General features: G+C 39.7%; 1 protein-coding gene across 1 annotated transcript; it reads right to left on the bottom strand.

Moving 5' to 3' along the window:
* Window positions 1-6,795: 6,795 nt before the first annotated feature.
* On the bottom strand, window positions 6,796-16,556 carry LOC117520532 (rho guanine nucleotide exchange factor 9-like). Its single transcript, XM_034181857.1, has 4 exons — window positions 16,520-16,556; window positions 15,888-16,220; window positions 15,552-15,620; window positions 6,796-7,017 (listed from the first exon to the last, which is right to left on the bottom strand). Exons 1-4 carry the CDS (start codon window positions 16,554-16,556, stop codon window positions 6,947-6,949), a joined length of 510 nt encoding a protein of 169 aa, XP_034037748.1. The 3' UTR covers window positions 6,796-6,946.

Genomic DNA, 16,556 nt, shown 5'->3' with positions numbered 1-16,556 from the left:
GCCACTACTGAACTTTGACACAGATGAACAAAACCACTGCACTCAGACAGTAGATTTTGATCTTAAATTAAAAAATCCCTGGTTTGTATTTGATGTAATTTTTCTGTTTTTTAAATCACCAATAATGTTTCTGTTAAAAAATAAAGGATCTCAGAAACTACTGCGGTTAGATTTTGATCTTAACTTATTAAGACAGCCCAAATTCTTATTTCATATTTTTCCCTGATAAAGATCTGAAATTCCTGTTGTTCATTGATCCCACTGAAAGTTGGATCTGATAACTCTAAGACCGCAGATCATAAATTATGGCATTAAGAGACCCACATTTTGATGTATTGTAAAACTGACCTATTGACCCTGATGAAATGGCCCATCACATTTCAATTAAGAAGTCAGTAAAATAGCTGAATAGTTAACCCAATAAACTGAACAGGAAAAAAAAAGTCATGGTTGAATGTCTTACAATTTATAGTGACATAATTGAGGGTGAAATTAATTTTGTGTGTTGCGAATAATTTGACACCAAAACCAACACTATACAACAGGCTTGTGACATTGTGTCTTGCTCACTGTAGATAAAATGTTCCTGGTTCTGTGCCAATATTTGAAGTGTCTTTATCTTCGTGTTTGGGTCAATTATAACCTATACAGTGATTTTTAAAAAATGTCTCGCACATCTCACTTCAAAGTTTGAAAACCATATGCGGGTGATTCTTTAACTACGGGCACTATTGGCCTTGTAAATGTAATTTCCACCACACCATTGCCTTACAATATAAAGCGCCTTGGGGCAACTGTTTGTTGTGATTTGGCGCTATATACATGTGCTCTGATGTCACTGTTTATCTCCATAGAAACTACCCAAACAATTTTTCATACAAACTGTTTAAAGGGACATTACAGTGTTGTGGTGGAAATTACGGCAATAGTGTGGGACAACTACATTTTGTTTAAAAAATCACAACAGTTGTATGACATTGAATACCCCAATTATGTTTTGATTATTTTACTGATATTTTATTCAGAGATATTTTAAAACATTAGAAAAAACGTTTCTTTACCATTCATTTTTATCATTGAAGATCAAAGGTCTGGGTGTGGGACAAGCACAAAACGGCAATATTTGCATATAATGATGCTGAAAAAAGGTGAAAAAGTCATCATAGACTACAAGAACAAATTTATTACTTTCATTACTTACTTACTTCTTTCTCACTTTCATTGTAAAGATAATTATAAAAGTGTGAAATTTCCCCTTTTTTCTGTTTTTCATACTATATGATCAAAGGACATAAGTGCCCGTAGTCTAATGACCCATGCATAGTGTTTTTTATGTTGTTTACTTTTGTCATGTGCACTGTTTTCTTTGAGAAATGACTAAACTGTCCAATCCTGTAACTTATTCTTTATTATTAACACATAAAAGTATTTAAAGATATTAAAGTTGGTTAACATATGTAAAATGACCTTAAATTGGTTTTAAACACGTAGTCTTCATTCAGTCTGTACATGTAACGCCACTGCTGACCACTAGAGGCCGCTGTAACACAGCACAATGAGGCCTCCGTTTCTCTGTTACCCTTTCATTTCCCTTAACTATACAAAATCAAGTCTCTTATTTATACATTAAAGGCGTGAGTGGAGAAACTCGCATCCCACCAGAACGTCTTAGATCTTAAAAAATACTTTTCCATCTGTGGAGATCAAAACATAAGGAAGCACAGCTTTCAGTCTCCACTTCTGCACGGTCATCAGGGAGTATGCGTTAGCATGCATCTTATTACTTATTGATGGAGCGCAGTTATTTGTCGGCTGTGGCATGAAGTTGTTGAAAATGTTCTTTTGTGACTATAAACTCAGGGATTAATTTTCTAAACCAGGATTTAATGTGTTTGTCACCAGTGGTGAGGACAGCTAACAAAAGGTCTGCTTCAGTAACCGCTATTCTGCTAACTGAAAAGTTAACTGTGTTAATGATAAGCCGCTAAACGCTTAGCTGGTGCAATACAAAACACAATTTCACCAACTTTTATAGTATATATTTAACTTTGGCTTATTTTTTAGAATTCTCAACCCTGAAAAACACACCTAAAGTGCTGAAATTTTCATATGTTTATGCGTAATCAGGGAAGTTTCCAAAAAGGTTTATCAGATGATGATCAAGATGTACATGAAAAATTAAATCACCAAGTGAAAATAATCTAGTTTTATTTAGCATATAGTTTACTCACAGTACAAAAGCTATTAAATCAGAAACATTATTATACGTAATATAATAAGCGATGCTTGTTGTCTTCACGCAATGTGTCAATTTCACTTCCTGGATGAGTATATAAGCTCCAACAGGAACAAGTGTTTTTGACCATGAAACTTTATTCAAAAAAACGTTAGCTGACATACAGCTGAACTAAAAGTAGCGGAGACTAATTGGGCCGCTAAAAATATTCAGTTAGCTAAAAAGTGAATGTGTTCCCGTAAAAGTTAGCCTCGCTAATTAAGTGTTAGCTGATTAGCTAGACTGTACCCACCACTGTTTTTCCACACAGGAAATGAATCCACACAAAATCCACCAGTGTTCTCACGCACATAATGGCACCACAACATGCACTTCTGTAGAGGTTTTATTTTCAACAAAAGTACAGCTATATAGCAGATATGGATTTCTTTTTCTTTTTTTTTTAACAGCGAAATACAACATATTCCCAGTGCTTCTGATTACATCAAAACATAGAACGTACTGTACATACAGTTGACATCTCCACTCTCCCATTCACAGTTTCTGGATTGAATAGGCATTAATCGTTAGATTTTTGATTTCTACATCAAATAAACTCATATGTCAGCAAAAAATAAAATGACAAAATGATCATAATGGTGACAAAAGTTGGACTAAGTGTTCAAATCCAGACCTCAATCTACATGGTTTTATACAATGAATGTGATTTGAAAAGCAGGATTTCAGTCTTCTATCACCTTGTTGGCACTAAAAACCACATTAAATGTGGCTCATCTGGACTGTGAAAGAAATCCTACGAAAAGATGCTACTATGCTAAATGTTAGCAGCTCATATACAGATCCTATGAAGAAACAAGAGAAATAGCTAAATTAATCTGAGGACAAAGTGTCTCGGTTTTGTCAGAAGGAGTCATTTTCTAATGTGCCCAGAGCGCTGGCACACCAAGGTCAATACAGTAATTATGTCAGGAAAAAAAAAGAACTTATATACACATATCTCTTAAACAGTGCTGCCAAGTGGCAAAATCCGACACTGCATCCAATAAATATAAAACAAGGAAACAATTTGCACATTGAAATCTTTGTACTTCAAAGAATTATTTTACGCTGAAGAGTAGAAATGACAGCATGATGTGAAATCCAACGTGGTATGTGTCTTTAGGATTGTTTTTTAATATTTTTTGTTTGTCTCATCCCAACATATTTCGCATTTTCCGTCTCTTAATTCACCTGACTGGGATTCGGCAGAACAGACACCCACAATCAACGCCTATTTGGTTCGCTGTTACCGTAGAAAAAAATTGATACCCGTTTTGTCTTTGCTGTCAATTCCAAATGTGACCAGCAGGTATAGCGATGACAATGCAGGCTGTAGTGGAATAAAAATAGGAATTACGGTAAGAGAGCATCAGTGCCTTCATTTCAACAGCTCAGTCTTTCATTCCGCATCGTCATCACTTCGATAATAAATAACAAATAGTTACGAGCTCTAATGTGCAATGAGTAACAGACATGTGGATACAGGAAACAAAAACTCCCTTTTGTGAGATGGCATGGGCTCACAAATGAATGATTCCGACTTTGGAAGTATATGAAACGGAACAGGTCTAGGATTTGTCTTAAGTCTCATGCAAAATATTGGATGCCACGAGCATGCATTTACCTGGTACTGAGGTCTACCGCACGCGAGAACTGGAACAACATTCGTCTCCAACGCAAAATACCAATATCCAAATATATGATCTGTCCTTTTTACAGTATTTACAGTGCGTAGCTGATAAAGATAAATAGATTCTTCTTCTTTTGACTTATATCTCACTGCTAATAATATACTTAACTTTGATATGTGAAACCTAAAGGACTAATGAAAACCTCTTGTCTAATATATATTCAAATTAAACCATAGTGACCTCTCAGCATATTAAATAGATGACATAAAAGAATTCTATCTATCTAAGCATCTCAAATTAGAACGGAATTCTTGCTCTGTGCAACAAAATGGAATTCTGGCTGTGTTGGTGCGATGCAATTTGAACTTTTTGAAGTGTTTCAGTCACACAGCACAGAATCTGCTCTGAAGGAAGAAAGGCCTGACCTCTGCGCTTGTGTCCAAGTGGATTTCACATGCTTGGGAATGACGGAATTCCCAGAGAGCAATAGATAGATAGAGATAGAGAGAGAGAGAGAGAAGGAAAAACACATAAATAATTCAAATCTGCTTGTGAAACTGAATAGATAATCACTAGTGGAATGCTGAAGGCACTGTTAGATAGCATCTCTCTTCTCGGCAGCACAACGGGCCAGCAAGTGCGAATGCGTGTGCGTGTGTATGTGCGCTCATGTGTTTGCCTGCATGCTTGCATCTGTATGTTGGTACTGGCGGTGGCGTGGAGTAGGGGGATTGGGCGGGACCTGAAGTTATCATGGCCTGGGAACCATATCTTTTTGCTGTGCCAGACATGGGACTTATCTTCTACAACAATCTCACTGGGAGCCAACGTCTCTACAGATACCACCAGCCGACTTGCCGTTTCTCAACTTTCTTTTACTGAAACAAAACATAAATTACACAAAATACAAAGCAATTCTAAAGGTCTTTTGTTCCTCTCTCCGAAAGGTTATAAGGCCTGTAAGAAGGCAAACAAATGACAGAGAACGATATGTAACTCTTTCGTATCACGGCGTTGAATAGTGAAGATATACGATGATATATCACATTGCACAAATTGTCATACTGTATATGCACTGTTCATCAGATGATATAATTCAACCCAAAAGCTCTGAATCTGAGGTCCAAATATGATCACAAACTCTGCCAATGTCTCACTTACATTCCACCTGTTAATAATACTAATAATTAAAAAAAGTGCACCTTCATGATGTGCGGCGTGTCTAAGACCTCTGCTGTGTGGCAGGAGCAGCTGTGCGGATTTTGTGGATTAAACACGTTGCGTGGATCAGGCCACAGTCCTTCGTAAATCCCCTAATGGTGATGCGCTAGCTGCAGATTTGGAAAGCAAGTGACGGTCTTCAGAGATGCATGAATCTGTCAGAGGATGCCTGCACGCTTTGCGTTCAAATTCACCTTCCCGGCACCCTGCAGCATTGTGCCAGACACTTTCAATTCCCCAATTTTCAGCTTGGTGATGTTTAATTCTTATTTTGGCTGTTTCGCTTTTGCACACCGTGTGTAGGTATAACAGACCATTTATTCCTCAAATAAGACAACACTACTCTTCAGGCTGAATACGTTTTTTTTTTTTTTTTTTTGAGTGACAAAATAATTAAGCACACTGAAGACTTTTTATTTTAAACAGCTGACATGAAAAAGAGGGATTCTTTAGACTTCAGCCAATGAATCAAACTCACTTTAGGTCTGAGCGGATTCCCAGAGGTAGGCTGTGCTCTGTGCAAATATCCCACGAGCTGCCAGCACAGTGCTGCAGGGTGGGTCTCTAGGGAAGGGGAGGTGGGGGGGTGGTGGGGGGGGGGTGGGGTGGTGGTGGGGGGGGGGGGTGGGGGTGTAGCGCTCTGACACATGACAGGTGGACTGTAGTCTGCCTATCTTCTGCTCCCAGATGTGTCATCTGAGTGACAAGTGCTCCGGAAAACGCGGTCAGCAGCCCCTCAGCCGGATAATGATATGAATACCCTGTCAAAAGTGGCTGGTGAAAGGATGGAAGCGGTCTATTGATGTTCTGACTATTGACTTGCTCCTTGACCCACTGTATCACGGTCAATGGCAGGATTCCAAAAGAATGAGCTTCTTCCTCTAAAAACCACTGGGCGGGTGTGTGGAACGATGGAGAGGGAGGCAGAGAGTGACAGAGGGGAGGAGAACACTGTGAACATGACACCCGGTGACGGAGCACGAGTCAGCGCAGACAGAGTTAAAAGCAATATTCAGTATGAGGAGGTCCAGACGCACACACCAATAGAGCAGCGATGACCTGACAAGCCTGTGATCAGCGTAAAGATGGACGCAAGTCAGAGGTGATGCTGACAGTCGAGTTTCACGGGTCCCTTCAGACGCCACAGCCAATCAATCCACATTCAGAAGAATGCAACAAGCAATCTCACATAGCAGCAGAGCAAATATCTCAGCCATACAACTTGGAACAACCTACTGTGGTCCTGTAACAATGAGTGAGACTTTGTTTCTTTCCAAGTGATGGCAGGCAGGCAGGTCGAAGAGCTCGCGCTGGCGCCGCCGGTCGCCTGGTCCACCACTGTGCAAGTGATGGACGGACATACATAACAATCTTAATTACTCCGGAACATTCAGATGATGTAATCTTGAGTGCTGCAGAATCCAAGGGAAAGCTTCCGTGACAGTTGACTGAGCTGGAGAAGCATGATAACCAAGAATGTTACTAACAAATACAGCATGAATTGTGAAGATTTGTTTTTTTTTTTTTTTCTTCCATTTTGTTTGGTAAAATCCGCGTCTTCAATCCTCTCACAACTTCCAGTCACACTCTGCAGTAGCATTGGTCCTTCGAAGTCTCTTGGGTATGTGTGGTTTAGTATATTCTTCATCATGGAACATGATTATCCAGTGTTTTTAGTGCTTCTAAGAAAAATAGCTGGTCCTTCAGAAAAGTCTCTATTTCTTAAATGGAGCTAATCTACTAAAATTCTGCCAGAAAGGAGCCTGGCCTCTTTTGGATTGACTGAATTCAAAAACCTCTCCTTGTGCCATGTCCTCCGTTACCTCATACTGCCCCGCACTGAGGGGTCCTGGGGGGGCGGGTATGAGGGGGGTGTGCACCTGTTTACACCTGGGAAGTGGGTGCAAGATAGCGGGGAGGGGGAGGTTAGGGGGGGAGGGTGGCAGGGAAGAAGGAGGAGGGCAGGGCACAAAGCACGGAGGAAAACTTCGTCAGTATTAAAGGTTTAAGAGACGCAACAACACAACACCGATTCATGCTCCCACAGAAACAGGCATGTAGACTACAAAATGGATCTCGGGTGTTGACATTCCTGAATATTAAACCTAATATGACACACCGTGATCACATGGTGACGGCTGAATTGAGACAAAGGCGGAATTCAGCTCCAGCAATGACACAAGGAAGACTAGAGGTGCCAGTCAATCAAAGTGTGGAACAATCAAACAAGAGAACCAATAGATTACAACCCATACAAAAGATGAACCCAGACATTTGGACAAGAGACCGTGTTCTTGCGCGTTTGTTGACAGCACGTTTGTTTGAATAGCACCTTCAACATTTGAGAACACAAGAGTGGCAAAAATAGAGCCAACAGAAAGCCGTTAATATGCATTTGACTACAGTCTATGGTGTCACTTAGCTACAGTATACAAGCATCACAACTACGCTAATGTACTTCAAAAGTTGGTAGAATTAATATTTAGTGATGAAATCATCGAAAGTTGGCATGGCATCTTGGGGGTGGGGAGGAAAATATATGAAGAAATGAAAAACAGTGTTGTTAATGGTATTTTTTTTTTTTTTTTTTTTTTACCAAACACTGTTTGTCAGGAAGGATTAGATTTGTTTGTGTTAGTGAAACCTGCTTGCTGACGGATAGAAAGGTGACTGCATGCGCCAATGCCAACATTAATCACAACACCTCCAAATGCTGCTAAGCAGTTGCCATGACATCTTATTGTGCTAGCTCTGAGTAGAACGCTAATGTATATATACCTTAGCATTTTCAAACCATGTCCATACAACATGGCCCTCTTTCTCAAGATGAACTCTACAAATGAAATCTGAAATTCAAGAGAGTACTTCACCTTGTGCCAGCCATGTACACATACAGCACTTAGAAAGACACAACATATACCGTACTTCTGACAGACATCTACAGGGATCCTAACGTCAGAGAGAAGATTCCAGCAGTTGTCATTAGTTAATTAACACCTTAATGGATGATCATGCTTACTGTGAAATTGGCAATAGCAAGAACATCAGTCATGGTCAATGTACAAACATCTAGCCTAACACTAACTTCCTAAAACTGAAAAGGATGATACCTGCACTTTTGACATGTGGGACATTTGTCATCTTGATGGAGCTCACATTTTAAATATACCGGAATACACAATGCGAGCAAAGTGTCTGAACCTGCTACACTGCAAACTATAACTTGCTGGAGTCAACTTAAAAAGATGAGGTCGAGGGCTGCATTTGGAACATTTTGGTTCTTCTAATACCTCCAAAATGTTTGAATGAAATCCAATGTTGAGTGAACTCGTGTTAGTTTCGTTTAGTTTATTTGTACTCATTCAAGTTATTTGATAGAGTGGCATGGTGTCTTAGTGGTTAGCACCATTGTCTTACAGCAAGAAGGACCCGGAATCTCTCCCCACGTGGGCCTTTCTGTGGTGGAGTTTGCATGTTCTTCTCATGTTCGTGCAAGTTCCCTCCCAATGCTCCGGCTTCCTCTGACTTTCAAAGACATGCAGGTTAGGTGAACTTGAAACTTTAGAAATTGTCCGTAGGTGTGCCTGAGTTGGTGGGTTGTGTTTGTCCGTCTATATGTGGCCCTGTGATAGGCTGGCATCCTGTCCGGTGTCTACCCTGCCTGTCATCCTATGACTACTGGGATGGGTTTCCAGCCCCACCCGTGATCATTAAATGGGAATAAGCAGGTACAAAAAAAATGAATGAATGAATGAATGAATGAACTTATTTGATTAGTATTATGTTCAACTAGTAATAACTGAGGATTATACCATGGTCAGTAAGAATTCCATGTCTAACTGGCATAATTATAAAGATAATTATAGTGGGCGATTTTAACATCCACACAGATGCTGAGAATGACAGCCTCAACACTGCATTTAATCTATTATTAGACTCAATGGCTTTGCTCAAAATGTAAATGAGTCCACCCCACCACTTTAATCATATCTTAGATCTTGTTCTACTTATGGTATGGAAATTGAAGACTTAACAGTATTCCCTGAAAACTCCCTTCTGTCTGATCATTTAATAACATTTACATTTACTCCTGATGGACTACCCAGCAGGGGGAATAAGTTTCATTACACTAGAAGTCTTTCAGAAAGCGCTGTAACTAGGTTTAAGGATATGATTCCTTCTTTATGTTCTCTAATGCCATATACCAACACAGTGCAGAGTAGCTACCTAAACTCTGGTAAGTGAGATAGAGTATCTCGTCAATAGTTTTACATCCTCATTGAAGACAACTTTGGATGCTGTAGCTCCTCTGAAAAAGAGAGCTTTATATCAGAAGTGCCTGACTCCGTGGTATAACTCACAAACTCGCAGCTTAAAGCAGATAACCCGTACATTGGAGAGGAAATGGCATCTCACTAATTTAGATCTTCACTTAGCCTGGAAAAAGAGTCTGTTGCTCTATAAAAAAATCCCTCCGTAAAGCTAGGACATCTTACTACTCATCACTAATTGAAGAAATAAGAACAACCCCAGGATTCTTTTCAGCACTGTAGCCAGGCTGACAAAGAGTCAGAGCTCTATTGAGCCGAGTATTCCTTTAACTTTAACTAGTAATGACTTCATGACTTTCTTTGCTAATAAAATTTTAACTATTAGAGAAAAAATTACTCATAACCATCCCAAAGACGTATCGTTATCTTTGGCTGCTTTCAGTGATGCCGGTATTTGGTTAGACTCTTTCTCTCTGATTGTTCTGTCTGAGTTATTTTCATTAGTTACTTCATCCAAACCATCAACAGTCTATTAGACCCCATTCCTACCAGGCTGCTCAAGGAAGCTTAAATATGATCAATCTATCTTTATTAGTTGGCTATGTACCACAGGCTTTTAAGGTGGCAGTAATTAAACGATTACTTAAAAACCATCACTTGACCCAGCTATCTTAGCTAATTATAGGCCAATCTCCAACCTTCCTTTTCTCTCAAAAATTCTTGAAAGGGTAGTTGTAAAACAGCTAACTGATCATCAGCAGAGGAATGGTCTATTTGAAGAGTTTCAGTCAGGTTTTAGAATTCATCATAGTACAGAAACAGCATTAGTGAAGGTTACAAATGATCTTCTTATGGCCTCAGACAGTGGACTCATCTCTGTGCTTGTTCTGTTAGACCTCAGTGCTGCTTTTGATACTGTTGACCATAAAATTTTATTACAGAGATTAGAGCATGCCATAGGTATTAAAGGCACTGCGCTGCGGTGGTTTGAATCATATTTATCTAATAGATTACAATTTGTTCATGTAAATGGGGAATCTTCTTCACAGACTAAGGTTAATTATGGAGTTCCACAAGGTTCTGTGCTAGGACCAATTTGATTCACTTTATACATGCTTCCCTTAGGCAGTATTATGACGGCATTGCTTAAATTTTCATTGTTACGCAGATGATACCCAGCTTTATCTATCCATGAAGCCAGACGACACACACCAATTAGCTAAACTGCAGGATTGTCTTACAGACATAAAGACATGGATGACCTCTAATTTCCTGCTTTTAAACTCAGATAAAACTGAAGTTATTGTACTTGGCCCCACAAATCTTAGAAACATGGTGTCTAACCAGATCCTTACTCTGGATGGCATTACCCTGACCTCTAGTAATACTGTGAGAAATCTTGGAGTCATTTTTGATCAGGATATGTCATTCAATGCGCATATTAAACAAATATGTAGGACTGCTTTTTTGCATTTGCGCAATATCTCTAAAATCAGAAAGGTCTTGTCTCAGAGTGATGCTGAAAACTAATTCATGCATTTTTCCTCTAGGCTGGACTACTGTAATTCATTATTATCAGGTTGTCCTAAAAGTTCCTGAAAAGCCTTCAGTTAATTCAAAATGCTGCAGCTAGAGTACTAACGGGGACTAGAAGGAGAGAGCATATCTCACCCATATTGGCCTCTCTTCATTGGCTTCCTGTTAATTCTAGAATAGAATTTAAAATTCTTCTTCTTACTTATAAGGTTTTGAATAATCAGGTCCCATCTTATCTTAGGGACCTCATAGTACCATATCACCCCAATAGAGCGCTTCGCTCTCAGACTGCAGGCTTACTTGTAGTTCCTAGGGTTTGTAAGAGTAGAATGGGAGGCAGAGCCTTCAGCTTTCAGGCTCCTCTCCTGTGGAACCAGCTCCCAATTCAGATCAGGAAGACAGATGCCCTCTCTACTTTTAAGATTTGGCTTAAAACTTTCCTTTTTGCTAAAGCTTATAGTTAGGGCTGGATCAGGTGACCCTGAACCATCCCTTAGTTATGCTGCTATAGACTTAGACTGCTGGGGGGTTCCCATGATGCACTGAGTGTTTCTTTCTCTTTTTGCTCTGTATGCACCACTCTGCATTTAATCATTAGTGATTGATCTCTGCTCCCCTCCACAGCATGTCTTTTTCCTGGTTCTCTCCCTCAGCCCCAACCAGTCCCAGCAGAAGACTGCCCCTCCCTGAGCCTGGTTCTGCTGGAGGTTTCTTCCTGTTAAAAGGGAGTTTTTCCTTCCCACTGTCGCCAAGTGCTTGCTCACAGGGGGTCGTTTTGACCGTTGGGGTTTTTCCGTAATTATTGTATGGCCTTGCCTTACAATATAAAGCGCCTTGGGGCAACTGTTTGTTGTGATTTGGCGCTATATAAATAAAATTGATTGATTGAACTGGCGTGCATTATTTTCGTGTATACGCACACGTAGTTCGGCGAGTTAAGTCACTGTTATAATCACTCTGCTCTGGCAACGTGGAAATCAGTTGGTGCAGATCAGCTGTGTTTTGACAGGTGAATGACAGAAACGCGATAAAACATGGATTTCCAAGTGAATTTTAATATTTTTGGCCAAAATAAAATGTTTGAGGAATGGAAAGAGATGGAGAACAAATGAGAAGAACAGCAAAAGCAACGGCGTAAAGATTTAACATCGGACAAACTGGACAAGATTGAAGATGGGAAAGAACCTCTCTCAGTGGCCACGGAGCTCTGTGGCTGCGGTATACCGAGACCCTGCGACAGCTCCTTCGGTAAACTCCGCATTTTAGACGGCTTTAAAGAAGATGGCCACTGTTTTAATCGGCTGTCTTATCCAGACGGCAGGACGGATCGCTCCTCAGCCTCCATGTTATTGTCCTGCCTTAAGACGAGAGCGAAACAGAGTGAGCGAGGATGCAGCACAATGACGTCAGATTCTGAGTCGTTTTAGCTTTGTGGATAAAATAAATAATTCACGGTAATCGCGAATATGAAAATAATCGCAAATATGAAAAATATGATTGGCGAATATTGTAATAATTGTGACAGCCCCATCTACACATATGATAAAGTGCTCCTATACTGTCTGATCTACATTCCAGAGTAAAAGGTGATGGTAATACACCATTAAGTTAGATAATAACTGCTATAAAACAAAAACCAGAAGAAGCTGATGATCTTAATCAGGAGGACATGCTGAGTCTCAGAGAATGAGTGAAATCAATAAATTATGATCTCAACTTGAAAAACCACATATTCCCCATCTTTAATCAAGACAGGGAATAACATTTATATGTTGAATAAATAGAGGGAATAACCTTCATATTACTTGACACTCCATTTTTTTTGGACTTTGTGGGCCAGCCAGTACAGCAATAAGGAAGACAGCTAGGCTAAGGTAAGGCTAATAAAGGTGAGTTTATTCAGCTTCTTTTTGCTCTGGGTGGCCACAGCAAATCCAATATGGATCTGCATGTTCCGCTACATATTATGTGAAAAATAGACATGGGTGTTCTTCAACCAGGAACCTTCCATATTTAAAGCAACTACAGCAACCATACTATCCAAGCTAACTATGTTTTAAAAATGTATCAGTGTTTTAAAATATGTTTTTGCCTATTCAGTGGTGTCAGGAAGTTTATTCTTGAGTTCTGTGTACATACAATAATATCAATTAGCCTGTTAGCCTTAGCTCGCTAATGAGTGTTTGCATTTTGAATAAATAATGCACTGGTTAATTTTGCTTCTTGTGGAATGAAGCAGTAGCACCACATTTCAAGATAAATGAATAAACAAGTAAATAAAAAATGAGACTTACAAACCAATGCAACTTATACATGCTTTTTTCCCTCTTCAATTTTTTTTCTCTTTATGATGCATTTTCGGACAGCTGCAGCTCATATACATTCTCACAATTAACTTTTTTGTCAAATGAAATGAGCAATTAGATAAGATTAGTGTTAAAATAACTGAAAAAACAATTGTAAAAAATGAAATATATATAAATCTGATATAAATATAATTTATAATAAATATAAATTTGATTCATCTGTATGAGGACAGGCAGCACGATGGCTTGCTGGTTAGCACTGTTGCCTCACAGCAACAAATGTTGCTGGTTCCCTTCTCACTTGGTCCTTCCTGTGTGGAGTTTGCATGTTGGGTTCGCTCCAGGTGCTCCGGCTTCCTTCCACATCCAAAGACATGCAGGTGAGGTGAATTGGTAGCTCTAAATTGAATGTACAGTAGTGTTCAGAATAATAGTAGTACTATGTGACTAAAAACATTAATCCAGGTTTTGAGTATATTTCTTATTGTTACATGGGAAACAAGGTACCAGTAGATTCAGTAGATTCTCACAAATCCAACAAGACCAAGCATTCATGATATGCACACTCTTAAGGCTATGAAATTGGGCTATTAGTAAAAAAAAGTAGAAAAGGGGGTGTTCACAATAATAGTAGTGTGGCATTCAGTCAGTGAGTTCGTCAATTTTGTGGAACAAACAGGTGTGAATCAGGTGTCCCCTATTTAAGGATGAAGCCAGCACCTGTTGAACATGCTTTTCTCTTGAAAGCCTGAGGAAAATGGGACGTTCAAGACATTGTTCAGAAGAACAGCGTAGTTTGATTAAAAAGTTGATTGCAGAGGGGAAAACATATACGCAGGTGCAAACAATTATAGGCTGTTCATCTACAATGATCTCCAATGCTTTAAAATGGACAAAAAAAACCAGAGACGCGTGGAAGAAAACAGAAAACAACCATCAAAATGGATAGAAGAATAACCAGAATGGCAAAGGCTCACCTATTGATCAGCTCCAGAATGATCAAACACAGTCTGGAGTTACCTGTAAGTGCTGTGACAGTTAGAAGAAGCCTGTGTGAATGACAGATATTCGCTGAGGGCGAATATCTGTCATTTTGGGCGACTGGGCGTGAACGGAGGGACTCAGAAAATGCATACCGCATGACAAATGCATGTTATTTGCATTATTATCACTTACTGAGATACATAACATGTAACGCGTACATAAAAAGTTGGCTCACTTTAACTTTTGTCGTGTCAGCTGGCGCGCGCTGCTCTCCAAATTTGGAAGTGCATCCTCATCAAACTGGCTGCTTTAGCTGCTGTTCATTGTCGTACTATCCATGAGAAAATCATCCGGAATATCCATATTGGGACCAAAACACACTTCTCGCCTTTTCATCTTTTCCTCTGCGGACAGTTTTATTTATTTTTCCCCTCTGTGGACAGTTCTTGGGCTGTGCGCTATGATGTCATTTGTTTACGCACAGCAGGCGGGTATAGCCAGGTAGCGTCGACGTAAACCTACACTGCCAGCCCAGCAACGCCTCGGTAAAATGATAATAATATTATATACCGTAGAGGAGAGGCAGCAGAATATTTTTGTGATCATAAAATGACACTTTTTTTTATCATGCTGGTATTCCAAAGCAACCTTATTAACAAGTTTAATGAAAATAAATAGTGTTGTATAAGGAATGTGCTCAGCTGACCCCTGCGCAGTGCACAGACAATATTATGGGCGCTCTGGAAACTTGGGGTACTGCAGTACTGGTTCAGTAAGACAAACAAACACAAGACTTTGAATTGCAAACTGGTGAAAAAACAGCCACAACAAGTTGTGCATTAGTCAAAACAGCCTGTGCAGTCACTGGATAAAAGTATAATAGTTCCATGAATAAAATTATTCCCAAAGGCTGGAAATTTGCATGATGACTTCTATTATTCCTTCAAGACAATCGTCCCACGTGTCATGAATGCTGGTATTTCCCTTCACACTCCATTCTTCATGCAAACAGCCCTCTGTCTTTTCATTGATGCTTAGCAGCTGTTTTCATATCACGTTGTCTTCATGTTTGGGCTGAGAGACACTTATGTCAAAGAAAATATTAGAACTAATACACTGAAAAGGCATAAATTCACGTAGACTTTTCTAGGTTACATTGTACACCGCTAGCGTAGCTTATTCACATACAAAGTTGTTAAAAAGCTGTTAAAAAGGGTAGACACTGAAATGACAGCAGGTAACTGAAGAGTAAACAGCGATGAGAAGACAGAGCACATCAGCGAGGAAAATAAAAGGAAAATCACCTGATATCTTCTGGTTGCCTCACCTTTCTGTTTGGTAACCTTTCTCACTGTCAGAGCTGCCTGCCGCTTCTGGTACTCAGAGATCTCGAAACCTAAACACACAGCGTCGGAAAAATGTTCCGCATAAGAAGCTGAGTTTAGAAACCAGCAATATCAGGCCTAAGGTTTTAAAAACTGTAATAAAACACTGAAACAACCCTAATCTCAGTCTCTTCAACATTTTGTGCATTACATGTATTTTGGACACAGTTGCATTTCATTTTACTGCAGTAATAATGTTGAGGAAAGTGTATTCTATCTTGTGTTTACTGTGAAAATCTGCATGAAACGCATGTTTTGTGTCTCGGTGTGGAACTAACCAATTTTCTCGTCTTCCTGCACCATCTTCCTTTCTTCGTGAAAGGCCCTGAGCCAGCGGATCTTCTCCTCCGGCTTCTTGGCCAGGAAGATGTGGATCTCCTCGCTGTCTCTGTTGCACAACTTGAAGGCGTTTTTCACACTTACATTGAAGTCATCGTCACGCCCGTCTATAGCGTCCCGCACCTCGTAGCGGTCCATGTCGATGCGCCCCTTATAGTACAGGATGTCCCGACGTATCAGATCCTGCAGGAAAGAAGAGTTTGCATGTTTGTGTGAGAAACTGCGAATGCTGAACCTCGAAGGTGTCTGCAACGCATCTTTCCGCCGGTACTCTGAGAGTCTCTTTCAGCCCTTTCCATCTGCTGCCAAAATAAACACCCTCGACACACACTACTTAATGCCAAATTTCTCTCACAATCTTCTTAATGCTCCAAATAAATTAAATTACTATTTCAGCAGCACCAAACTGAGTCTGAAATCTGTGATTAGTGTTGATTCACTTCAAACTGTTTTTAGCAGTGTTACATTACGCCAACATGTTTATAATTTCTGTCATTATCTTTGGAAATGAGACGAAACAAAACAAAGACAAGAACTGGAACAGAAAGTCACTCAAGTTAAAAAATCTTACCATGACATTTGATCTGCTGCTGTGTGTTGATGTGCAT

Source organism: Thalassophryne amazonica, chromosome 11 (assembly GCF_902500255.1).
Source record: "Thalassophryne amazonica chromosome 11, fThaAma1.1, whole genome shotgun sequence".
NCBI lineage: Eukaryota > Metazoa > Chordata > Actinopteri > Batrachoidiformes > Batrachoididae > Thalassophryne > Thalassophryne amazonica.
This window is presented reverse-complemented; position numbering and strand designations above follow the sequence as displayed.

Coding starts and splice junctions, on each gene's coding strand:
- LOC117520532 (XM_034181857.1), bottom strand. CDS start 16,556: ATGCACATCAACACACAGCAGCAGATCAAATGTCATG. Junction 16,221..16,519: donor GCAGCAGATCAAATGTCATG/GTAAGATTTTTT, acceptor AGAGACTCTCAG/AGTACCGGCGGAAAGATGCG. Junction 7,018..15,551: donor AAAGGTTACCAAACAGAAAG/GTGAGGCAACCA, acceptor CCCACTTCCCAG/GTGTAAACAGGTGCACACCC.